Source organism: Stigmatopora argus, chromosome 20 (assembly GCF_051989625.1).
Source record: "Stigmatopora argus isolate UIUO_Sarg chromosome 20, RoL_Sarg_1.0, whole genome shotgun sequence".
NCBI lineage: Eukaryota > Metazoa > Chordata > Actinopteri > Syngnathiformes > Syngnathidae > Stigmatopora > Stigmatopora argus.
The window spans coordinates 12,910,542-12,937,268 of NC_135406.1; the positions used below are offsets into that span (position 1 = coordinate 12,910,542).

At 41.8% G+C, this 26,727-nt stretch overlaps 1 protein-coding gene and 3 non-coding genes across 6 annotated transcripts; 2 read left to right on the forward strand and 2 right to left on the reverse strand.

Annotated features, from left to right (window-relative positions):
• Window positions 1-7,396: 7,396 nt before the first annotated feature.
• On the reverse strand, window positions 7,397-7,478 carry trnal-uag (transfer RNA leucine (anticodon UAG)). The gene has a single exon. It is a non-coding gene; the product is annotated as a tRNA-Leu (tRNA).
• A 1,276-nt stretch (window positions 7,479-8,754) lies between these two features.
• On the forward strand, window positions 8,755-8,945 carry LOC144066395 (U2 spliceosomal RNA). Its single transcript, XR_013297567.1, has one exon. It is a non-coding gene; the product is annotated as a U2 spliceosomal RNA (small nuclear RNA).
• A 973-nt stretch (window positions 8,946-9,918) lies between these two features.
• On the forward strand, window positions 9,919-10,030 carry LOC144066425 (U5 spliceosomal RNA). Its single transcript, XR_013297590.1, has one exon. It is a non-coding gene; the product is annotated as a U5 spliceosomal RNA (small nuclear RNA).
• A 3,057-nt stretch (window positions 10,031-13,087) lies between these two features.
• Window positions 13,088-24,356, reverse strand: LOC144065506 (uncharacterized). 3 transcript variants are annotated; one of them, XM_077588418.1, is made up of 3 exons: window positions 23,608-24,356; window positions 19,946-20,284; window positions 13,088-16,163 (listed from the first exon to the last, which is right to left on the reverse strand). In XM_077588418.1, exons 1-3 carry the CDS (start codon window positions 23,675-23,677, stop codon window positions 14,089-14,091), a joined length of 2,484 nt encoding a protein of 827 aa, XP_077444544.1. In that variant the 5' UTR covers window positions 23,678-24,356; the 3' UTR covers window positions 13,088-14,088. The 3 variants fall into 3 exon arrangements, with proteins under 3 accessions (XP_077444544.1, XP_077444546.1, XP_077444545.1); XM_077588420.1 differs by lacking the exon at window positions 19,946-20,284 and having other exon boundaries at window positions 23,608-24,355; XM_077588419.1 differs by lacking the exon at window positions 23,608-24,356 and having other exon boundaries at window positions 19,062-20,090.
• Between the last annotated feature and the right edge of the window lie 2,371 nt (window positions 24,357-26,727).

Sequence of the window (26,727 nt, forward strand, 5' to 3'; positions counted from 1 at the left end):
AGTGTGGAGTCACATGATGCCATGATTTTTTTTACCACGAATAGAATAGGAATAAAGTGTCTCACAAGTGTGGGTTCTTATATGAGTTTTTAAGTGTGGCTTTGTTCAGAAAGCGTGACAACAAAACAAAAAAGGTCTGAAAAAAGGCACAACTCAAAATACAACTAGAACAAAATAGCACTTCTCTACAAATCATATTTTTATAATCTATAACAAAATGATGCTTTGAAAATCTGAATATCAAATAGAATTTTCTTTTTTAATACAAAGTTAAAAATGGGAAACAAACATCTGGAACCTGTTGACAGAAAAACCTCATCTTCAGAGTAATATAAGTTAAAACATTCATGAACTAAGCAGTGGGTTTATAATCAAGTGTTAATTGATCATTCAATTGACATATTACATGGTACTTTATCACTACTTCATTTAACAAAGTCAGGTGTTTTTACCATGAAATGTGGCAATTGTTGCTCTCCGTCCCTTTAGAAATACACTGCAGGGCTGGTTGTGTTTGGAACTACAGTGGTACCTCGACATACGAGCTTAATCCGTTCCGGGACTGAGCTCGTATGACAAGATTCTCGTAACTCGAGGTAAAGTTTCCCATTGAAATGAATGGGAAACAAATTAATTCGTTCCAACTCTCTGAAAAAAACACCAAAAACAGGATATTGGATTGAAAAAAATGTTTTATTTCTTATAATTCGCCATATATTGACAAAGTAATAAATAACGAGTGGTTTAATAGAAATAAAGTGTTTAATCTAACTAAAATTGGGCGGATTTCGCCGAGGGGAGAGAGGCTTCGTTTTTTTTTCTTCCACACAACGCACTCGTAAACAGAACAAACACTCCACCCTCACGTTCGCTATCCATGGGCTGTTTGCTGTCGTACTATTCCCTTCAAAATATTCCGAAAATGATGCACACAAATGTCCTCACAATCGGAGAACACACGACCACTTGCCAACGAGCAGCAGTCTTATCAGCGATCGCACCGCTGCTCATGGGAGCTTCGGGGGCGCTGGCTAGCGGCTCATTTTAGCTTGTAGCATCTGTGTTCGCATCCCCTCGAACGGCGACTATGATAGAGTTGCTACCGGGGATGCTGTTGCGAGCCAGTGCCCCCGATGTTCTTATGAGCAGCCAACGAGCAGAGTCTTTTATCAGCGATCGCCCCGCTGCTCATGGGAGCTTCAGGGGCGCTGGCTAGCGGCTCCTTTTAGCTTGTAGCATCTGTGTTCGCATCCCCTCGAACGGCGCCTATGATAGAGTTGCTACCGGGGATCCTGTTGCGAGCACGAGTATACTTCATTACCCAGAAAGCCCTCTTTTCCCCGCGCATGGGCGTTGTGCGTTTCCTGGTCTGAATAGCTCATCCGGTGCTCGTAAATATTGTTATACGTACACGAAAGATATGCAAAAAAAAAATGCCATGGCCACCTGGCTTGGCCGCATAACGAAATTTTGACCGCATCACGGGCGAATTATTCGATCGAAATTTCCCCCGTAAGACGAGCATTTTGTATGATGAGCGGTCGTATGACGAGGTACCTGTTATGATCGGGGAGTGGAAGACCCCAAAGCAGGCGAGGGCTGTGAGTCTGGTTCTCGAATCTTTATTAGAATGATCCAAGTGGAAGGCCAGGCGCCTGAGGGGATGGCGTCGGCGCGTCGTTAGTCGTATCCGTGGTCGTGGTCGTGGAGGCCGAGGGTAGTCGGAAGCCTGGGAGCAAAACAAGAGGTCGTATATCAATGAAGGAAGGCGAGAAAATACAAGAGGGTACCTCACTGTGAGCAGATCAGACGATCCCGCAGCGTGGTCCTGTTCCAGGTGGCCTTAAATACTCCTCACTGGCTAATGACTCACACCTGGCAGCCCTCGAGTCATTAGAGGCAGGGCCTGTGGTTGGGTGGCGGGCGCAACCAGCCACCAATCTCGTCTGGGGCCTGACAGTACCTCCCCCCCTACGCGGGCCACCTGGCCCGCGACGAAGGGCCCCCGGGTGTTCCCGGTGGAAGTCCCTGATGAGGTCCCCGGCGAGGATGTGGCGGGCAGGAACCCAGCTACGCTCCTCAGGACCATACCCCTTCCAGTCCACCAGGTAGTGCAGGCCGCGACCCCGGCGGCGGACGTCCAAAAGGCGTTCTACCAGAAACGCCGGGCCCCCCTCGATCATCAGCGGAGGGGGTGGGGGAGGGTTAGGGGGGGACAGAGGACTTGTCTTGACCGGCTTGATCTGGGAAACGTGGAAGGTGGGGTGGATCGTTGGGGGCTCCTCCTCCGAATCCGGGGACTGAAAAACACGGGATAGCGCATCCGACTTCCCATTCCTGGAACCTGGGATATAGTTAAGTGTGAAATTAAATCTACTGAAAAACATGGTCCACCTGGCCTGGCGAGGGTTTAGCCTCCGGGCCGACCAGAGATATTGCAGGTTCTTGTGGTCAGTCAGAACCGTGAACGGCTGGCTAGCCCCCTCGAGGTGGTGACGCCACTCCTCCAGGGCCATCTTCACCGCGAGCAGTTCCCTGTCACCAATGCCGTAGTTGCGTTCAGCTGGAGACAGCCTACGGGAAAAGAAGGCGCAGGGGTGCATCTTCCCATCCGCCTGTTTGCGCTGGGAGAGGACAGCGCCGACCCCCACCTCCGAGGCGTCGACCTCCACCTGGAACTGCAACTTAGGATCGGGGTGGGCGAGGACGGGAGCAACAGTGAAACGGGACTTCAGGTCACTGAATGCCGCCTCCGCTGCGTCTGACCAACAAAACGGGAGTTTCGTGGATGTGAGTGCTGTGAGGGGTGCGGCGACGCGGCTATAGTTCCTGATGAAACGTCTGTAGTAGTTAGCGAACCCCAAAAAACGTTGCAACTCCCTTCTCCCCTTGGGCCTGGGCCACTGAGTAACGGCCTCCACCTTCTTGGCATCCATCCGCATCTCCCCGGCGGCCACCACGTACCCCAGAAAGGTGGTCTCCGAGACGTGAAACTCGCACTTTTCAGCCTTGGCGAATAGGCGGTTCTCTAGGAGGCGTTGCAACACCTGGCGCACATGCTGCACATGCTCCTCGAGGCTTCGTGAAAAAATCAAAATGTCATCCAGGTAAACAAATACAAATCGGTTCAACAAGTCCCGGAGGACGTCATTGATCAGGGACTGGAACACCCCCGGGGCATTGCAGAGCCCAAAAGGCATTACCAGATATTCGAAATGTCCCTGGGGGGTGGAAAAGGCCGTCTTCCATTCGTCCCCCTCCCGAATCCGGACCAGATGGTATGCATTTCGGAGGTCTAGTTTAGTAAAAATGCAAGCGCCATGTAGCGGGGTAAAAGCCGAGTCGATGAGTGGCAACGGGTACGCGTTCCTGACCGTGATCTCATTCAGGCCTCGGTAGTCGACACAGGGGCGCAGCGAGCCGTCCTTCTTGTCGACAAAAAAAAACCCCGCCCCGACAGGGGAGGAGGAAGGGCGAATCTGTCCAGAGGCCAACGCCTGGGAGATGTAGTTATCCAGTGCCTCCCGCTCCGGCCTGGAGATGTTGTAGAGCCGGCGCCTAGGAAGGGAAGCACCAGGCAATAAGTCAATGGCACAGTCATAAGGGCGATGTGGGGGGAGTGCTGAGGCCTGGTCCTCGCTAAACACCCGTGAAAGGTCCCGATAGCACTCGGGCACTGTTGATAGGTCAGGGGCATCCTTCCTCGGCGGTGACACTGGGGGTACGTGGGCTGCCTGGAGGCACTTGGTATGGCATGCCGGGCTCCAGGCTACCACGTTGGGTCCCCCCCAGTCGATCACCGGATTGTGCTCTCTTAACCACGGTAGGCCCAGAACAATAGACGCCTCCGGGCAGTCCAAGAGGTAGAAGCACGCCATCTCCTGGTGATTACCGGATAGGCGGAGTAGAACAGGGTCCGTCCGTCGCTCCACTCTGCCTAGAGAACGCCCATCCAGTGCCGTTATACTTAGGGGTCTCTCAATAACCCGAGTCCCGATGCCCAGTTTAGCGGCCACGGAGCGGTCGATAAAACTCTCGTCCGCACCGCAGTCGATCAGGGCAGTGGTGGTGTGATCTCTTCCCCCCCAAGAAAGAGATGCTGGTAAAACAAATCGACGGGAGGCTTCCCCAACTGCCAGGCTCACCATGACCTCCCTTCCTACTGGTGAGCCCTTGCTTTTACCGGGCGGGCAGGGCATGATGGCGAGACATGGCCCCCCTTGCCGCAATAGAAGCATAGGACCTGCCGGCGGCGTCGCGGGGGTTCCTCCTCGGACGCTCCAGCGCGACCAATTTGCATGGGTTCTGACGTCACCACAGGAGGGGGAGGCGCAGCCGCTGCGGGGGAACCCGGAAGCAGGCGCCGAAGTCCAACCATGGCGCCCACCTGCGAGTCACCTCGCTGCTGCCCTCGTTGTCTCTCTAGTTGGCTGTCGATCCGGATGGCCAATTCCACGAGCGCGTCGAGAGACCCTGGTTCCTCTCGGATCGCCAGCTCCTCCCGCATCTCCACATTCAGCCCCTCCAGAAATGCGTCCTGGAGGGCGGAGTCATTAAAGGCACTCTCGGCGGCTAAAATGCGGAATTCGACCGAGTATTTTGCGACGCTCCGGACGCCTTGTCTGAGAGCTCTTAAGCGCCCGGCTGCCTCCCGGCCGCCCACCGGGTGGTCGAAGATCTTTCGCATCTCTGCGGTAAATAAGTCGTAGGAGGTACAAATGTGGGAGCACCGCTCCCATTCGGCGCTCGCCCAGGCTAGGGCCTCATCACGAAGGCAGCCGATCAGGAAAGCGATCTTGGCTCGGTCCGAGGTGTAGGTGAGGCTTGGTTGTTCAAACACCAACTGGCATTGAACCAGGAAGCGCCGGCATGCGCCGAGATCTCCACCATAGGAGGTGGGTGGGGGGGCCTTAAGTCCCTGTTGCGGCGATATCGGTGTTACCAGGGGAGCGGCTGGGGTTAGCTGTGCACTTGGTGAGTGAGGCAAAGAATTGAGTAGTGCTCGTATGTCATCCAGGGTCTCAGCCATGCTCGATACCTTAGAACAGAGGTACGCAATAGCTTGGGTATGCTGTTCCACGACCTGCGAAATTGGGTCGGCGGGGGCCTGGCCTGCGCCCGCGGGGTCCATCGTTGGCGGGATCGTGCTGTTATGATCGGGGAGTGGAAGACCCCAAAGCAGGCGAGGGCTGTGAGTCTGGTTCTCGAATCTTTATTAGAATGATCCAAGTGGAAGGCCAGGCGCCTGAGGGGATGGCGTCGGCGCGTCGTTAGTCGTATCCGTGGTCGTGGTCGTGGAGGCCGAGGGTAGTCGGAATCCTGGGAGCAAAACAAGAGGTCGTATATCAATGAAGGAAGGCGAGAAAATACAAGAGGGTACCTCACTGTGAGCAGATCAGACGATCCCGCAGCGTGGTCCTGTTCCAGGTGGCCTTAAATACTCCTCACTGGCTAATGACTCACACCTGGCAGCCCTCGAGTCATTAGAGGCAGGGCCTGTGGTTGGGTGGCGGGCGCAACCAGCCACCAATCTCGTCTGGGGCCTGACAGTACCACTGTATCTGGGCCGGCGTGAACCACGTGACCACCTGGCGGCGAGATCAGAGGGTGTCGTGTATGTGTACTAATATCAACATAAAAGCCGCCCCTTCAAAGAATGGCTTTTATTAAAATTGGTTTTATATATTATGCACATTAAGGCGCAGTAGTAGTAGTAGTAGTAGTAGTAATGGTAGTAGTAGTAGTGGTAGTAGTAGTAGTGGTAGTAGTAGTAGTAGTGGTAGTAGTAGTAGAAGTGTTTGTAGTAGTATAAGTAGTAGTAGTATTAGTAGTACTGGTAGTAGTAGTAGTAGTAGTGGTAGTAGTGGTAGTAGTAGTAGTGGTAGTAGTAGTAGTGGTAGTAGTAGTGGTAGTAGTAGTAGTAGTAGTAATGGTAGTGGTAGTAGTAGTAGTAGTGGTAGTTGTAGTAGTAGTGGTAGTAGTAGTGGTAGTAGTAGTAGTAGTAGTAGTATTGGTAGTAGTATTAGTAGTAGTGGTAGTAGTAGTAGAAGTGGTAGTAGTAGTAGTAGTAGTAGTGGTAGTAGTAGTAGTATTGGTAGTAGTAGTAGTATTAGTAGTAGTGGTAGTAGTAGTAGTAGAAGTGGTAGTAGTAGTAGTAGTGGTAGTAGTGGTAGTAGTAGTAGTAGTGGTAGTAGTAGTAGTAGTAGTAGTAGTGGTGGTGGTGGTAGTAGTAGTAGTGGTAGTAGTAGTAGTAGTAGTGGTAGCATTTGTAATGGTAGTAGTAGTAGTACTGGTAGTAGTAGTGGTAGTGGTAGTAGTAGTAGTAGTAGTAGTGGTAGTGGTAGTAGTGGTAGTGGTAGTAGTAGTAGTAGTAGTAGTAGTAGTAGTAGTAGTGGTAGTAGTAGTAGTAGTAGTAGTAGTGGTAGTGGTAGTGGTAGTGGTAGTGGTAGTGGTAGTGGTAGTGGTAGTGGTAGTGGTAGTGGTAGTGGTAGTAGTAGTAGTAGTGGTAGTAGTAGTGGTGGTAGTAGTAGTAGTGGTGGTGGTAGTAGTAGTAGTACTAGTGGTGGTGGTAGTAGTAGTAGTAGCATACCTGTCAACTTATACGTTTTTCCCGTATTTTATACGTTTTTTGATCATTTCAAATTGTGTACGCCGTATAACAACTTGTGCACGGGATTTTTTTAAAGTACGTTTTTTGTAAAACGGATCTCGTTTTACGCATTTTGGCTCTAATCCGGATCGTCTCGGTCACTGGTAGCAGACGAAAACGTCATCGTCAACTGCTAATATTGTCATGCTTTAAGCATGATATGCGCCCACGCATTCCCCTTTCACACGAAACAGGAAATAATTGAATAATTTCCTGTTTCGTTATTTAAGCAGCTATGAGTCATAGCGCTTGGGTCCGAATACATTCACGGTCGCGTCACGACAACGCGGCGCGACCATAACACTTTTACGTGCACCCTATGTGAGTAAATATGTGCCGCGTTGCATTTGTACGGTTTTCTATTGCTTAATACGGGGAATTCCAATCATTAATACGGGGAGGAATTGGCCCAGGTTGACAGGTATGTAGTAGTAGTAGTAGTAGTGGTGGTGGTTGGAGTTGTGCTATACATCCACTGGATCTAAGATAAAGGAATTTCATACCATGATCAACCAATGCAGTGTTACATCTACTTAAGAAAATAATTGGTTCCAGAAGATGTTTCGTAAACTGAATTTTTCACAAGTAGAGCAGCAATTTGCATGATCATTCATTCATCTTAAATACCGCCTGAAGAGTAAAAGTCTGTTGATTGTTCAAAAAGTCAAATCAAAAGCCTTTATTGTCATCATACACAGCTGCGTATAACAAAATTGGTGAAAGAACAAAAATCAGCCCATGAGTTAATGGCAGTGGTGGGATTTGAACCCACGCCTCCTGAGAGACTGGAGCCTAAATCCAGCGCCTTGGACCGCTCGGCCACACTACCTTAGTGCTCTTCACCCGCATGTTTGTCCAAATGGTTCAAGAGCTAATTAATGAAAACAGGCAGAAATGTGACAACTTTAATAAACATAGCGCTATGTGACTGTCAATGCGATACAAATAATGGCTTCTATCTCATTGAGGGTCCAGATGGGAAGAAGAGAGTTTATCCATGGGAGGCTCAGGGTTATCTTCATGCTGACACAACCCTGTAGACAGCTGGGGACTGGGAGCCACTGACGGTGTGGTTATGGGCAGTTTTGCTGATGGTGATGCATGCTGGGCAGAGTTCTGTACGTGTTTTTATGGTACTGAACTTTCTTACGTTTCAAATGCACCCTTTAGTCCCCCTTTTGGAATCGAAAAGTTCCAACAAGAGGCTAGATTTGGGGTTCGCTGCGATGGAAGTCGGAGCCAAGGCTCTCCCGTTGAGGTGACAATTGAAGGTCTGGAAGTCTTATGGGTGTGTCTGTGGTGGATGCAGGTGCAGTTCAAGGTGTTCTGGATCATCTTTGTTTAGTCCGCTCCAAGTAGTCCAAGGCGTTTGGCTTCTCTTTGTTTAGTCTAACTTAGGCTATCAGGAGCAAAGCATTTATACATCATTTTACTTTAAGCAAATATAGCAACGTAAGTTTAATGGTAAAGCAAAGCATATTCTTTGTTGCAAGCAAACTTATAATATGAAATAATCCTGACATTCCCCCTTTTTATAATATATTTGCACACAATCTAATTCCATTATGCCTAAATGTTAATAATTCCTTTTTATAACAAATATAATTCCACCCTGGTGCAGCTTGGTATGAAAAAGAACAAAATCAATCTCGTCCAATTCGCTTTATGACAAGTGCAGCAATCCAGGTAACGTCCACCTGTGTGGAGTTTGCATGTTCTCCCTGTGTGGGTTTCCTCCCACATTCAGAAAAACATACATGGTAGGCTGATTGGACACGCTAAATTGCCCCTAGGTATGGGTGTGAGACTGCATGGTTGTCCGTCTCCTTGTGCCCTGCGATCGGCTGGCCACCGATTCAGGGTGTCCCCCGCCTCTGGCCCGGAGACAGCTGGGATTGGCTCCAGCACCCCCTGCAAACCCTAATGAGGATAAAGCGGTTCAGAAAATGGGATGAGATGAGTTTCCCTGTTATCACACTAAACGTGTGTCGTTGTAGTTTGTTGTATACGTAAATGTATGTTACTATTGACATCCAACGTGTGTTTCCACTATTTTAGGTTGAATTATCTGGAATGAAGTCGTCCTTTGCGCCTGTTTAAGGAATATCGCTTCTCGGCCTATTGACTAAGATCAAGTGTAGTATCTCTTCTTATCTGTTTAATATCTGTTATGTCTCCTAAATGGGGACCATATATTGAATTGATATTTGGGACTAGGTGATGGAATAGGAGCTTGATCCTTCCACTCCACGCATCATCCTGGTATTGCAGTATCTCCATGAGAGATGCAACCCTCTCTATTTGTCAAAATACATATACTTACTCTTGAAATTCCTAAGTTTAATGATTGAAACGACAGAAGCGAATCTGAAATTTCATATATTATTCATGAGGATGAGGGTTGATTTAAATTAACAAATTAAAGCCTTTCTTTTCTAACAAAATCTAAGTTCAACAAGACTGTATAAACATTCACATCTTATATAATAATATATAGGTTTGACAATCATCATTTTTGCCAGTACAGCTTGTTTAAATGACTGCTCAGTGTCGAGGTTTTGCTGTAATATGAAAGCAAAACGCCACATTGACTACATTCAGCGAAACCAACGTAAGTTTCTGTAGCATATTCAACAATCATTTTGAAGCTTTTCCACACCTCACTTTTACCGGTGCATTTGTCATTTCACTTCTCCTGTCTGTAGTTTATCCTTAACTTCTTGCTCCACCATATTGGGGATACCAGGTCAAAATAGATGCGGACTTGCGGACGGGAAGATTATTAAGAGGGCAGGCAGCCTTCACGTGACGTGCTTAAAGCATGCTCTGGCTCTGCAACTCCTGTTTAATCCAAATTATTTATTTTATCACAAGTATTGTTAGTTTAGTGAACACATCGTTTCATTATACATTGTTATAAACATCTATTTAAAAAAAAAGTCTGTGAGAGAGGCGGGGTCGGGCTCACGATCACACCTCTATTTTGGATCATTTGGTTTAATTACTAATTTCACTACAACATTAAGTCCAACCCATTTACACCCAAAGGATGCACGTATGCCCTGGATCATATTATATCACAACGCTCTCCAATCCCCCGGCTGCCTAATACAGGTGCTGAAACGTGATTGGCTGCATAATACAGTTTCTGCAATGTGATTGGCTGCTCAATGGATTGGAACCACACACTAGTTTTTAGTGCTTTAGCCTGTAATAAACTACTATTGCGTAGATAGACGTAGTTCGTTCTGTCAATTCTTCATCAATAAACTCTTGCTTCTCTTCAAATCGCACAAATCTTTTGCCTTTTACTAAAGATTTCCGTGGAGAGGAACAATAAGATTTTCAATCAAGTCTTTGATGCTCTGTGCGAGCAGAGCTTCCTGTCTCTGTCAAAACTAAATATGTATTTAATATTAATCTGGGTTAAAGTTTTTTCACGCAATTTCACTGCTTGAATTTTTGCAGACTGTTTACGTCCTCAAGCATCTGACTTTGTTCAATTAAGTAAAAGTAATAAGTACATGTTGATGTTAATTCCTGAGTGTTTCAATTTATTTAATTCTGAAGAGGCGGTTTTCAGGTGTGCGTTTCCCTTTTTTAACTTTGTATTTTTTCAAAAATACTCTCTATTTGGTTTTCAATTTTTCGAAACATAATTTTGTTAGAGATTATAAAAATGTGATTTCTAGAGAATTGCTATTTTGTTGTAGTTGTATTTTGATTTGTGCCTTTGTTCAGACTTTTTTGTTTGTTTAAAATCATTATCTCGACAAACTAAGAACAAAAAATTATCACAAGATTTAAAATTCTGACTCTCTACTTCCCAATTAGCAGTTTCATGCAAATTTTTAATGACTGCATTAATGTTCTGCACAACACTAGATGTTACTAGCAAAGTGCATACCCGACCAAACAAAACAACAGGAACTGTGTGGGGGATGGGCTCCATCATCAAGTAGGATACGTACTCCAAACGAGCTTAATTGGTTCCGGGACTGAGCTCGTATGTCGATATTCTCGTAACTCGAAAGAACGTTTCCCATTGACATGAACTAAAAAAAAATTAGTTTATTCCAAGCCTCTAAAAAAACACCAAAAACAGGATATTGTATTGGAAAAACATTTTTATTTGTTCTAATTTGCCATCTGTCAACAAAGTAACAAATAGCTAGTGGTTTAATAGTACTAAAATGTGTTTAATAGTAGTAAAATTACTCTTTGCACGGCAACACGCTCGTAACATAACAAACAAATTTAAATGAACTTGGATTACGATGCAGACACACTCAAAAATAAGTTTAATCGAACCTAACACTAAACTTAATTCTAATTTTGTTTGACATTTGATACCTTTCTTCTCCCGGGTTGGCTCTATTTGCCAGTCAATATTGACAGTTGTTTGATTTTGTCTTCCCTTCAAAATATTCCCAAAATGATGCACACAAATATCCTCACAATAGGATAACACAGGACCATTTGCCAAGGAGAAGTAGTATACTCATCTCGTATTATCGAGCAAACTCCTCCGCCATTCGCATTGGCTAACGGGAAAAATCACTGAAAAAATGCAACCCTTCGGCCAGTGCTCGTGGAGACATTACACGAGGGCCTTGCGACGGGAAAGACAGTGCCCATGATGTTCTTATGAGCAGCCTCTCGGGTCCGCTGTATGCTCGTATATCAAAATTTGTCTCATATCTCAAGATATATATTTGCTAGAAATTTTACTCGTATCTCAAATTGCTCGTATGTCGAGGTATTACTGTACTGTAATAAATAGCTAGACTGGCTTCCTCCATATACAAACTTTACTTACTTCTCACAAGTGAACATAACAAGGTAGACTGGATTCCAAAACAATAGAAAGCCTGGGTAACCTAAAAAAAAGGAAAAAAATACAAATGGAAAACCAAGCTGGATTATTCACAGGAGTTTAAAAAAACCCACCTCTCCGGCCTGGCACACAAAAAAGGGCTCTCGTTCCCTGCAATAGTTACATTCACATTCAGAAACAAATGAATAAATGTATATTTTTAAATAGAATTGAACCACCATCTCCCCCCTGTTCGCAAGGATTAATATATTAAGCCTGTACCCTTTATAGCAGGGGTCCCCAAACTTTTTCCTGTGAGGGCCACATACATTTTCCCTTCTCTGATGGGGGGCTGGTGTCAGTTTGTAACAGAAAAAGTGTGACGATCGTAGGGGAGCTTAAATTTGTTATTGTTTTCCAGAAAGCCACAAAACCAAATAACCCTTTCCAGGTTCTTTACAGAAAAAATAGTCAGGGAACAAATAATAACACTATTAATGAAATAAATAATAACTAAATAACCCTCTCTGAGTTCTTCACTGAAAAAACGGGAAAGAAATAAAACTATTTAGGAAATAAATAATAACTGAATAACTCTCTCTGGGTTCTTCATAGAAGATATTTATTCCTAATATATAAATCCAATTCAGAGTTGCTCCCCTCCACCGCTGTGGGTCAAAAAGAACAATTCTCAAACAGGTTGCAGTTTTTATATGCTTGAATAGTCCGCGATGGTTCCAGGGCTCCGCCCTCTCCTGCGATCGTCCAGATGTCTCGGTAACACTGCTCGCGCATGCACCGGTGGACGTGCCCGCATGCATCAAAGGGAAACACTCTCCCCACGCGTGTCACCAAAGAAGCAATGTGAAGCCCCACTTCACTTTGATGATTTGTGGGCTAAGCGGGGGTGCAATGAACCAAACACAAGATTAAAACATCCCAGTCTTCAAGGCCAAATAGGAAAAAAATCCGATAGCGTCTCTGGTATTGTTCAGAGGGCCGGGCCAAATGTGCTGAAGGGCCGTATCCGGCCCGCGGGCCGTAGTTTGGTGACCACTGCTTTACAGCAATTAAGCCACATAAAATGTATGCAAATCAAGAACTCCAAATTCATTCAATAACGTGTATCGCGCAGTTGTTTAAAATGAATAATACCCCAATCTAGTAGTTTTTTGCAAACATTTAACATTACATTCCCTTTGTAGTTCATTTATCATCTCCTATAAAACTTTCTTACTGAGTTTTTCCAATAGTTACACATAAAAGAAAAATCTAGTTACATTTCTGCCAATCATCCCCTTCAACATCAAAAAGATAAAAATAATTTACCGTTAATTTCAGACATGAAGTTTCCGTATTTTAACACCTGTAGAAAGAAAACAATCTTTTACATATTAATTTGTCAAATTGTTCAAATTAATGTATTCATTTTCCTCTTAGTTTTAAATCTTAGCAAATAACGCTTCTCTTTTTTTGTCACCTTTGAATTTGGAAGGCTGATTTTGTCAACAAAAAGACCCAAAAAGTATTTTTCACCAAAAAGAGAGCTTTATTGGAACTACCAAAGATATCACGTTAAATCGGTTTAAAAACGTGATTCATCTTCTAATATGACAAAAGTATAAGGACATTGTACTAATTTATTGATTTTCAGCAAATTAATTGTCTTTCACACCATATTTCTACTAATGTTTCTTAGATCCTAAATTCAATATATCAATTATTTTCATTAAAATGTATCATGTTTGAATAACACTCAATATGCTAGCAAATTCAATAGACAAAAACTGCAACTTTTCAAATTTCTTAGGCACGTCTTTAACTGTGAACACATATTTTCCATATTTAGATCACATTATTTATTATTCACTTTGTAATTCCCTAATTTAGGCTCTATCATTTCGTAAGTAAATACAATCTTGTACGACACTCACTTTTCTTATACAGTAATACCTTGACATACAAGTGTTCCAACATACAAGAAGTTTGAGATACGAGGAATATTCTGAGCAAATATTTTGCCTTGAGATACGAGACAAATTTGAGATATGAACATACCAGATGGTTCCCTATTGTGAGTCGGTGGTAAATTAGAACCAATTTTGGTGTTTTTTTTAGGATGGAAATGGATTAATTTGTTTTTGTTCATTTCTATGGGAAGAATTGACTTGAGATACGAGTAAATTGACATACTAGCTCGATCCCGCAGTAAACTCGTATCTTAAGGTACTACTGCACTTGAATCGTGTGGATCGATATTACACATTAAAAACTGTAAACAAGATTTTCAGAATGCAAAACACAATTATACTTCGATTACAATGATATTTCATACCGAAATTGATAAAGCAAGCAAAGCTGTCATTGGCCACTCACTGCTTAACACAACACGTGTCTTTTAAGTCTATCCTTGGGACTAAATAAATCTCTGGCAAGAAGTTGAGCAGGAAAAGGGTTTCTGACCGATGTGGGTAATTGTCTTTTTAAGATATTCCTGTTACAAATTGAGCAAAAAAAGGCTTTTTTCCTGCGTGGGTTGTTAAGTCTTCTTTTCAGGTTCCCTTATGTGAAAATGTTGGAACATTAACTACGCCTGGAAAAGGTTTTTGAATTGTAAAGCTTTTTAATTGGGCTGTTGTAGCGAATCTGTGGCCACAGACTGAGCAGGAAAACATTGTTCTACAGTATGGGTTAATAAGTGTTCTTTTAAGTTTCTCCTTCGGGAAAATGTTTGACCACAAACTGAACACGAAAATGGTTTTTCACCTGTGTGTGTTCTTGCATGACTAATTAAGGTTCCCTTATGTGTGAATCTTTGACCACAAACTGAACACAAAAATGGCTTTTCACCTGTGTGGGTTCTTGTGTGGGATTTTAAGTTTGCCTTATATGTGAATGTTTGACTACAAAATGAGCACGAAAATGGTTTTTCACCTGTGTGTGTTCTTGCATGACTATTTAAATGTCCCTTCCGTGTGAATCTTTGACCACAAACTGAACACAAAAATGGTTTTTCACCAGTGGTGTGGGTTCTTATGTGGATTTTTAAGGAATCATTTTGAGAAAAGGCTTTACCGCAAACTGAACAGGAAAATGGCTTTTCACCTGTGTGTGTTCTTACATGACTAATTAATCTTCCATTCCGTGTGAATCTTTGACCACAAACTGAACACGAAAATGGTTTTTCACCTGTGTGGGTTCTTGTGTGGGCTTTTAAGTTTCCCTTGTCTGTGAATCCTTGACAACAAACTGAGCATGAAAATGGTTTTTCACCAGTGTGTGTTCTTGCATGACCAATTAAATGTCCCTTCTGTGTGAATCCTTGACCACAAACTGAACACAAAAATGGTTTTTCACCAGTGTGTGTTCTTGCATGACTAATTAAGTGTCCCTTCTGTGTGAATCCTTGACCACAATCTGAACACGAAAATGGCTTTTCACCTGTGTGTGTTCTTGCATGACTAATTAAGTGTCCCTTTTGTGTGAATGTTTGACTACAAAATGAGCACGAAAATGGTTTTTCACCAATGTGGGATCTTGTGTGGGTTTTTAAGCTTTTCTTGTGTAAGAATCTTCGACCACAAACTGAACACGAAAATGGCTTTTCACCTGTGTGGGTTCTTGTGTGGGTTTTTAAGTTTTCCTTTCGTGTGAATCTTTGACCACAAACTGAACACGAAAATGGTTTTTCACCTGTGTGGGTTGTTGTGTGGTTTTTTAAGTTTCCCTTGTCTGTGAATCCTTGACCACAAACTGAGCATGAAAATGGTTTTTCACCAGTGTGGGTTCGGGTGTGAATATTTAATTTATCCTTGTTTGCAAATGTCTGACCACAAACTGAACACGAAAATGGTTTTTCACCAGTGTGTGTTCTTGCATGAATAATTAAGTGTCCCTTCTGTGTGAATCTTTGACCACAAAATGAACACGAAAATGGCTTTTCACCTGTGTGGGTTCTTGTGTGGGTTTTTAAGGATTCATTTTGAGAAAAGGCTTTACCGCAAACTGAACACGAAAATGGTTTTTCAGCAGTGTGTGTTCTTCTGTGCATTTTAAATTTTCCCTTGTGTGTAAATGTTTTACCACAAACTGTACATGATAAGAGTTTCTCCCCAGTGTGGCTCCTCATATGTGTTTTCAAAGAAGACTTTTGCCTAAAAGTTTTCCCACACTGAAAGCATTTGCAGAGTTTGTCGCCACTGGGATTTTTCTTAACACCTTCAACATCATCATCGTCAAAAAGCAAGTCGTTGCCATCTGACAAAGGAGCAATTAAATTTTCTGCTCGCCATCCTTCCATTGAGCTGCCGTTCAGAGGCTCCGCTCCCCCACTGGCCATGCCCAGATCATCTTCACTCTTGAAAGGCTCACCAGTTGACCATTTGACACATTCCTCGTTTTTGATTGGATGTTGCTCTTCTCTTTTGCACTGTTGAGAGAACTCTGGCTCCTCCTCTTTAAATTGGGGCCATGATGAGGTGTTTGCAAGCTCCGCCCCTCCACTGGCCTCGCCCAGATCACCATGCCTAGTCAAGGCCTCACCAGGTGACCAGGTGACATCATCTTCCTCCTTTTGGATTGGAAGTTGCTCTTCTCTCATTTGTTGTTGAGGGAACCCTGGCTCCTCCTCTTTGATTTGGGAGAGCTCTTTAAGGCCAACAAACTCTTGCCCATCAGGACTTAGATTTTCCCTGAAGCCTGCAAAGACAAAAAATAATATGTATCACTACATGTAGCCAAAAATGGGCAATTTTTTTTTCTTAATTTTACAAGTTTATTATCACAGCATGGTTGATTATTTTGCAATAATGCATGCCAGAAAAGTCACGTTTTAGGTTTGATCCAGTCATCCGGTACACAATTTAAAGACAAAATAGTGGTGACATTCAGATTATGTTGATTATTTAACATATTTTATCCTTTTCATTTATTGTTATTCATCACATAAACCTCCAAAATTATTCCAAAATCTAATTTTTCACGCTGACCTAATGTCACCGAACAGCTTCCGGTTCGAGTGATGCAAAAATAAGTAATGTAATGTTTTTAATCGCATAATTTTATGAGCAGGTAAATGGTTTTTCACCAGTATGGATTCTTGTGTGAGATTTTAAATATTGCTGATGCGGAAAATATTGACCACAAATTGAGCATGAAAATGTTTTTCACCAGTGTGGGTTCTTGTGTGTATTTTTAAACTTCCCTTCATTGTAAATGTTTGACTAACAAACTGAGCAAGAAAATGGATTTTCACCAGTGGGTGTTCTTGTGTGGCCTTTTAAGTAGTTCATTTTGAGAAAAGGCTTTACTACAAACTTTTTGGACCAATAATTTGTTCCGGGACCGAGCTCATATTTCGATATTCTCGTAATTCGAACGAACGTTTCCCATTGAAATGAACTAAAAACAAATTAATTTGTTCCAACCCTCTGAAAAAACACCAAAAACAGGATATTGGATTGGAAAAATGCTTTATTTCTTCTAATTTGCCATCTGTTAACAAAGTAACACATAACTAGTGGTTTAATATTACTAAAATGTGTTTTATAGAACTAAAATTAGACGGATTTCGCGTAGGGTAGAGAGAGAGAGGGACATAAAGGGGGGCGGGTTATGCGGGGGAGACTTTTTGCACCGGTGAATCGTAATATAACATAAACAAATTTAAATGATCTGGATTACGATGCAGACACTCAAAAATAAGTTTAATCTAACCTTACACTAAACTTTCTCCCGGCCGGGTTGGCGCATCAAGGGTTGTTTGCTTTTGTCTTCCCTTCAAAATATTCCCACAATGATGCACACAAATGTCCTCACAATAGGATAACGTACGACCACTTGTCAACGAGAAGTAATATATACTACTCGTGCTAGCGATCGCTACGCTTTTTGCGCTGAGTGATGGGAAAAAACACTGAAAAAATGCAACGCTCCGCCCAGTACTCGTAGATATTTGTTATGCACGAAAGAGATGTGGCAAAAAAAGAGTTAAGTGCATTAAGATCAGAAACAGCCTCTCATGTCTTGGCCACCTGGCTTTCTCGTATCTCAAAATTTGTCTCGTATCTAGAGATAATTATTTGCTAGAAATTTTACTCGTATCTCGAAATGCTCGAAAGGTGGGGGGCTCGTATGTCGAGATACCACTGTACTTACCACTGTTGTATTCTCGTCAACAGCCAAATGTGTTTAAAACTGTTTTTTGGGTGTATTTTTACAAAGAAAAGGACTAGTGGGGTGTAAAGTATCTTCACCGTTGATGGTAGGCCCTTAAAATTTGCCAAAATCTTTTTTGGAGCCTTTTAATTGAAAACTTTCTGTTTTATGTTTAAGATTTTAATTCAGTTTCAATGCTTTCACCAAAGTGGAGGCATCAAAAAAGTATTATCATTTATTCAGTAGCTAGCTAGCTTATTTGGGGGATTTTTATTTAAAGAAACCATTAAATATTTCCTTTTTTGTAGTTTTTCAGAGAGAAAAATAAATTAAAATTAAATTTAAAAAGCAAAATGGTTTAAATCATTTATTTTTACATTTTTATATTATATTTTTATTAAAACAAAACAAAAAAACTCAGATTTTTTCATCAAAAAAGTTTTGGGGGGAAAAAAATAGTGGGTAAAAGAGTACATATTCAATTTATTTATAATTACAGCAGGCCGCACCACGGAGTCAGAGCGGGCCAGATTTGGCCCTCAGGCCGCAAATTTGAAACCTTTGTTTGAACGCTGCTCTGGTTGTTGTTTAGTGCATCTGCATCTTCAGTTTTTACATTTTCAATTTACAGCATGTAAGTAAGTGTTACTCAAGCATGCAGCCAAAAATTGAGGGCGAGTATCAGGAATGACTCTTCAATGCCTCTGGGGGGCCCTCGCTCTTTGCGCAATAACGAAAAAATACATTGTTTCTGATAAGGATACTGTTGGGGTTATCAATATTATAAATGTGCTTGCAATGAAGAACGCTTTGCTTTATTTTGGATATTAAACATTATTATAAAAATGCTTGCAACAAAGAACGCTTTGCTTATTAGGAATATTAATCATTATTATAGATGTGTGTGAATATTATTCATTATATATGTGCTTGCAATGAAGAACGCTTTGCTTTAATTTTAGAGTTATTGACATAAATGAAATGCATTTTAATACATCTCTTGCAAAAGTAATGACTATGGTTCGCATCAAGAGAACTGATTTGTTTTGGGAAGCATCGGCTTCTCATGACGGTTCACAACAAGCGCTCTTGGGAAGATTTGGAGAACTGTGGATTGTTTGGGGAACCATCGGCTTCTGAAAATGGTTCACAACAAGCGCTCTTGGGAACTGTGGATTGTTTTGGGAAGCGTTGGCTTCTCAAGATGGTTTCACATCAAAACTCTGTTGGGAAGAATCGGAGGACTGTAAATTGTTATGAGACTCTAAAAATGTTTAGACTTCTGTGATGCATGTTGTTAAATCTCATGAATAAATTAGCAAGAGACATCGAGTGGGCAGAATGATCTTGACCGGAGACGCGTGTGGATCGATTCTCTCTTGCAAGAAATACGGATACGAGTCAGATGCCTCTTTTGTTGAAAGGTGAATTTGGGAATACCTATTGGTGAACCTATCATTTTGGTCCTTCGAGCCTGGGAGTCAACATACTGGAGGAGTCCGGGCGCTTGGTCGACATCTCTGGAGAAGACCATGGCCACGGCGTCTAAAACCCTTTTACGGGCAGGATTTTCGGCGGAGCGCCTGGATTCACGACGGTTGAAGACTAATCCTACTAAAGGAGACATCTGAGGACATCTCTGGTGAGCCAGGTCCAGATCAGCTTTACTCTTGAAAGGCTCACCAGTTGACCATTTGTTGGAATTATTGTATATAAGTTATCCTGATTTTAATTTAGACTGTCGAAATGTTAGTTAATAGAATTAGAGTGTCTTGAGCCCTTGGGGAGTTTCACCTTATTCAACAAAGAGGAACTACCCAGGGGGGCCGACGTCTGTTTGAACTATTGTGTGAGGGTTGCAGGATATCGGGAAGGAGACTATAAAGATGTTATCTTGAAGGGGCATATGGTCATGATCAAATAACCTTTTGTAACTGGGAGAGATCTCTCTCTCCTTTGATCAGCTTAAAACTTCCTGTAACTTGGACACTCCCAAAACACAATAAGAGACTTTGCAGGAGGGGACATTTTCAGAGTGCTTCGGAGGACTGTGACGAGATCAGTACCGTGAACCTCTCATTTTTAAATAAAGTTAACTAAAATTCTCTGTGATTTCCTTCTTTTCAGATTGGTGATACAAATGTCTGGTGTTTAAACCTAACACCATTTGACACATTCCTCGTTTTTGATTGGAGGTTGCTCTTCTCTTTAGCACTGTTGAGAGAACTCTGCCTCCTCCTCTTTAATTTGGGGCCATTCTGAAGCATTTGCAGGCTCCTCCCCTTTGCTGGTCACGCCCAGACAATCCCTTTTCACGGACTCACCTGGTGACCAGGTGAAATGATCTTCCTCCTTTTTGATTGTAAGTTGCTCGTCTCCCATTTGTTGTTGAGGGAACTCTGGCTCCTCCTCTTTAATTAGGGGCCATGTTGTGGTGTTTGCTGGCTCCGCCCCTCCGCTGGCCACGCCCAGAACATCTTCCCTCTTCACGAACTCACCAAGTGACCAGATGAAATGATCTTCCTCCCTTTTGATGGGAAGTTGCTCGTCTCCCATTTGTTGTTGAGGGAACTCTGGCTCCTCCTCTTTGATTTGGGGGAGCTCAACTTCGCCTTCAAGGTCAACGGACTCCTGCCCTTCAGCACCAAGATCATTTCTGAAACCTGCAAAGACACAAAGATAAATGATTAACCATTTTCCAATTATTAAATGACTGCATTTCTTGTTCACAGAAATGAAACCAGACGGGAGAGGGCGCCATACATTCATTTAGTCACAATGCAGTACAGTGGTACCTCTACATACGAGCCTAATTCGTTTCGGGACTGAGCTCGTATGTCGATCTTCTCGTAACTCGAGTGAACGTTTCCCATTGAAATGAACTAAAAACAAATTAATTCGTCCAAACCCCCCATCAAAGCTAATGCTGACAGTCGAGTCTGACCTGTTGTATTTCTGGCATAAGTTTTGATTCTATTTAGGGCTGAAAATGTCCGTTCGACAGAAGCAGTGGACACGGGGATGGTCACTGTCAAACCCACTGTGTACAGCCACCCCATGCTCTCACTCAGATTTTTCTGCTGAAGGAAGTCAAGGAGATCAGTGGGAGATTTTCCTGTAAAATCATCCGTGGCATATACATTACAATCAGTTCTGTTCTTAGCCGACCGATGCAGATCGAAAAGTGTACCGTGGCTCTGCGTTAAAATGGAGAAAGCTGCATGTGGGAAAGTTTTCTGGTATTCCCAAAACTTCTGTGGGTCGAGGAGGGAAAGAAACATCAGTCTTTCGGGTTCTTGAAATCTGGTCCACGTCTGGCAAGTAATATTGTTCAGAATCCTGTCGTGGAGTTGGTGGTAGTGCGCGCAAGAATCTTGCGCTTGACCTCTTCGTGCGCTTGGAGCACCCGCACTGCATTCTGTGGCCTCGTAGATTTCCTCATATTGACCCCTCTAGCGCTCAACTATCACAAAACTCCTTTACTCTTGCAGGACAAAACTGCACATCCAGTTTGTTGTTCTGTAGTATTGAAAAAAGCATGTCGGAATGCTCAAAAATGCCATTAAATGTGTGAAGCCAAAAAACAAAATTCAAAATCATCCAGATGTGCTTTAAATCCATCAGCACACCGCACAGAATCATTCACCATTATAGAAACAAACAGTACTTCTAGTTCCCTTCTCATCGCTTCCTCCATCACTTCAGCAACAGCAGTGATCAGGTTGTTTTGTATTTTGCCCGACGTGCCACTTAACACTTTATTAGTGGACAGGTGGGAATGTAAATCCGTGTTTCTCTCAGCAATGAGAGAAAGAAGTTCCACATAATTTCCTTTGTTTGGGGATGCAGCGCTTTCATCGTGTCCCCGAAATGAAAGTTTACAGTCTATCAAACTTTTTAAGATTTCCCTATTTTTCTTTACCTTTTAGTTGTGGCACTCCGTTTCCCTGCGCCCTTGCTCGCTGAACTGTAACTTCACTCGGGTTTTCCAAAATGTTTTGGAGAGCAAGTGTAAGTGTCCGGCAGTGCCTTGGTGTCTCGTTGCTGCTTTGGTTAAACAAGTCAAATTTGCAAATCCAGTGTTGCTCCAAACACCATGTCGATCGGTGGCAAATAACAAGCACTCCCAGAAATACAATTTGCAGTGTTCCTCGGAGCCCGTGAGCCAGGGGTTGCGCTCGTAGTTAGCGAACTGAAAGTGGCGGACAAACCCTTTTCTTCGTTGTAACAGGCTTGCTAACTTCGGAGTTGGCAACCCTTTCTTAATGATTTCCATTTTTTTCTGGAAAAGTCCGTCTAGAAAATGGCTTCATCAGCAAATCTGCAACCAAATCCGTTTGTTTTCCTCCGTCAGCCATTGTGGGTGGAGTTTGTGAGCTCTGGCTGGCTCACTCTGGCTTTGGCCTGCCTACTCTATCACTAGCCAATCAAAGTTGGTGAAAGCGATGACGTATCCCTACGCCTGCGAGAAGGCTTTGGTGTCACCAAATCGAATTCTCATTGATTAAAGCAACAGTCTTATCGAGGCTTGTTTAATGCAGCAGAGCAAAGCCTGCAGAATTGATTGTGAAGGCCTTGAGGCAATATTTTACAATACAATATCACGTAAGAGCACAGCAAGTGAACACAAAAAAGTTAAGAGGCTGCAACTTCACATAAAATTGTTTCAATGGATAATGAGTAGAATCCGGACACAGTCTAAAAATGTTACTTTTCTTCAAATAAATGAAGTATTTGCTTTAACTCCTTGAAGGACTGCTAAAACAACAAACAAAAATTTGGCATTTTACGAAATATTTCGAGATTAATTAGCCCCATGGCAACCAAAACATTTTTTGTTAAGCGCAACATTTTTTTTTCCTCAAGTGTTCCAGTGCAATAATGAGAACAAGAAAAGCTTTTTTGTTTGTATTTCACATCTGTATGTAACACAAAAATAAATAATTGAATTTAACTTATGCACAATATCTTCAAAAACCACCAAATAATGGCTGAAATGTGATTGGTTAAATGCTTCAATATGAAAACACACATCTGGAAGCAGTGCAACCAGGGGGAAAGCAATGAAAGGAAGCGAACAGACAATTTGGAATCATTTAATAAGTATTGATGGACAAAATATAATATATGATTCAGATATTTCTTAGGCCAGCAGAGAAGGCCTTGACGGCACACCACTGTCTTTTATTCAAGCTAGTCTGTCATTATTTTGGGGATATATTTATTTAAAGAAACCATCAAATATTTCCTTTTTTGTAGTTTTTCGTAGAGAGAAAAATAAATTTAAATTAAATTTAAAAAGCAAAATGGTTTAAATCACTTATTTTTACTTTTTTTATTTTTATATTATATTTTTATTAAAACAAAACAACTCAATATTAGATTTTTTAAATAAAAATGTTAGGTTTTTTCTAGAAAAATAGTTGGTAAGAGTACATATTAAATTTATTTATAATTATATTTGAATTTTAACATGAAAAATGAAGTACTCTGCAGGCCGCACCACGGAGATTTGGCCCTCGTGCCGCAACTTTGACACCTTTGTTTGAACGCTGCTCTCGTTGTTTAGTGCATCTGCATGTTCATTTTTTTGCATTTTAAATTCACAGCATGCAAGTAAGTGTTATGTTACTCAAGCATTTAGCCAAAAATGGAGGGCGAGTAGCAGGAACTGTTGAACCCCTTTGGGGGCGCTCGTGCATTGCGTGATAAAGAAAAATACACTGTGGATACAATAAAAGGAAAGCTACTGTTTGCTGCCGTTGTTAAAGGATAAACACGTTGAGACCCATTCTTTCCGTCCTAGAGTGGTCACATTAAAATAGAAATAGCATTTATTACGTCTTTCTTCGAACGGCGCTAGTGCGAATCCGTGAAAAAGTACGAATGCTAAAATAATTTTACGTCAATAGAATACCTTTAAGCCTTAAAGGTATTTTTTCCATTAAACATTGAGTGAATTAATGGAAATAAAAAGTCAACCTACCTTCTTGTCTATATCCTTTGAGGTCAAAAAGTTCCTCCTGGAACTTTGGCCGTTTCGTTCCTGCAGGCATTTCCACGCGTGGATTCTGATGATGGCGGCGCCTTTGTTGATAGCTGCTAGCTAAAATAAGCTAAGCTAAAGTAGGGCGCAAAGCTTTAACGGGTTCTTCAACGACTTGAGGTCTTGTTTCTTTGATAGATGCTAGCTAAGATAAGCTAAGATAAAGCATAACACGCGCTTCGACGACTTTTTCCTTTAATAGCTGCTAGCTAGGCTAAGCTAAATTAGCATGGAAAGCTCCAACGAGTTCTTCGGTGACTTGTTTCTTTGATAGCTGCTAGCTTAACTAAGCTAACGCACAAACAAGCATTCGACGACTTGTTCCTTTGATAGCCTCTAGGCTCAGCTAAAGTAGTGCGCAAAGGTCCAACCAGTTCTTGGACGACCCGGACTTGTTCCTTTGGTAGCTGCTAGGCTAAGCTAAAAAGGGTTTTGCTGATAGTGATGGGACGATCGACACTAGTGACCCGGACTTGTTCCTTTGGTAGCTGCTAGGCTAAGCTAAAAAGGGTTTTGCTGATGGTACGATCGACACTAGTGAATCACGTGACCGGTACAGGAAATGTATCGTTTGGCCAAAGTGTTTAGTATAAAGAAATAAACTGTATCAAAGTGTCGTATGTCTGTTGGATGGGCTTTTGCGTAATTATGATATATTTATCAAAGGAACAACTCGTTCTAAGTTTTCCCCAGTGTGGAATCATTTTGATCGTGTGACGCAAAACGAAATCACTTTTATTTCATATGATTTAACAGTTAACAAAATGTGGACATAAGTTAAAAAAATTAACTCGAATTTGATCTATTTTACTTATCAACTCCGTTTGGAATTTAAAAAAAAAGGATTTATTTCACCAGCAATGATTTTATAACTACTGCAGGGTTCACTAATGAGCGACCAACACGGTTTCATTACAGTGCCGACAGTGTGTCAATAGTAAGAATTTCTTGAAAAGAAATGACCATGTCTAGTAAGGTTCTCTCTACTAATGTTTTTATTCCCCCATTATTAGTAACACAGTGTAGATTTATATTTGGAAACATCAAAATAGTTGTAAAGTATTTTTCAATCTAAGTAGCAATTGTAAGTATATATGATCAAAACTGTTTGTTGATGTGACAATGTCATTTTTTTTGTGGGTTTGCAGTTAAGACGGACAGACCAAGTATGACCAGTGAGTGGACAATCTCCAAGAGTCAAATGGTCCAGTGGTTAACTGAGTGTGTCTCCACCCAGAGAGAGGGGGGTCAGGTCCTAAGACAAGCTTTAAAAATCTAATAACTCAATAAATAACTTATAAATCAAATAAGTTGAAGTCCCAAGCAGGCTTTTGTTTTGACGAATTCAATGATGTTTATTTGGGCCAAATGTGCGTATGGCTTTTAAGGAGTGGAGTTGGATATTGCCTTTTTAGAAAATCCTTCATCATGCCTGTTAAACTTATTTTCAGAGTAAACAGGTTGACTTTCTCTGGAGAAAATATTTGAAATATGATTAATGTTAGTGAAATGTTCATTGGTTGTTAGTGATCCATTTCATTTGAATATTACTCTATTAGTTTGATTTTTTTTTATGATAAAATAACTCACTAAATAGCAATTCATTCACATTCATCTTTGGTCCGGGCTTGCTTTTATTATGATATATTAGTTTTTGCAATGGTCTTGTATTGTTAACTCAAAGTACTAAAGTACACAGAATGAAGGACACAATAGTATTAGTTCTAATCATTTCTATTCCTAAGTAGTCATTTACTATATATTTTCAAAAGGTGGTGGCTTATGTTTCTTATCAGCAATCATTGGCATGTTCAAAAAAGGAAGTCGAATTTGTATGTGCCAATTAGGAAACTCACCTTTCACATTCGTACTTAATTGTGTTGAAATTAGTTGAAACTAAATGAAAGTATATGTTAAGTCTTCCAATAGATACAAAAGATGGAATTGTGGATGTCATTTTTTGTAAAGCTGCATGTGCAAGTGTGTTAACAATAAAAAAGATTCTGACCAGTACTAATATATGTTATGTAATGGTGAATGTGTATACTAATAAAGATTATATGTTATTCAAATTTGGAGTGCTTTGTGTCATGTCATGTGACTCTAGGGATGTACTTATTCCAGTGGCGGGCGGTGCATTTTCTGGTAGCGCCTTCAACGTATCAATCCAACCATCAAAAACTATTTTATGGCTATAAAACCTCTACTGCAGCTACAGCTGCGACACATAAAAAATAATCAATAAATTAATGCACAAAAATGGGGTAAAATCCAGCCGAAAACAGCATTTATTGATTAAATACAAATACTGGAGCTTTTTAGACATACGAACCGGGCCCAGAGTATCATTTCCCCGGTAAAAAAGACAGTGATGAACGTCGATACGTCCATACGTGAAATGACAAAAAATGCACTAAAATTAGGTAAAATCCACTTCCTAGCAGCATTTATTGACTGAATACAAATACTGGAGCTTTTGAGACATTACAGCCAGGCCAGGGGGGTGATTTTTCCCGGGAAAAGACAGCGATGGACGTCAATGGTGAAACGCCAAAAATTAAACTGGGGTAAAATCCACTTCCTAGCAGCATTTTGTGATTAAATACAAACACTGGAGCTTATATACAAACACTGGAGCTTATATACAAACACTGGAGCTTTTCAGATATCAGAACTTGGCCCACAATTGAAATATTATTTAGGAATATAGCCATATTTGTAATTTTACTCACCAAAAATCCTTTTTACACAATATCCATCCTCCTTTCTTTCTTCCTTCTTTCCTATCGCCATCGAAGCTAATGATGAAAGTCGAGCCTGTCCTGTCATATTTCCGCCATAGTCCGTTTTGAAAATGGCATTAAATCAACACAACAATATACTATTTGCTTGAGCTAAGTTAGCGCGCTGAAAGTGCCCCACACACCATTTTCCCGGCTGTAACAGGCTTGCTAGCTTCGGAGTTGACCGCCCTTTCTTAATGATGTCCATTTTTTCCTGAAAAAGTCCGTCTAGAAAATAGCTTTGTTAGCAAACAGAATATATTTGTTTTTGCTTCTG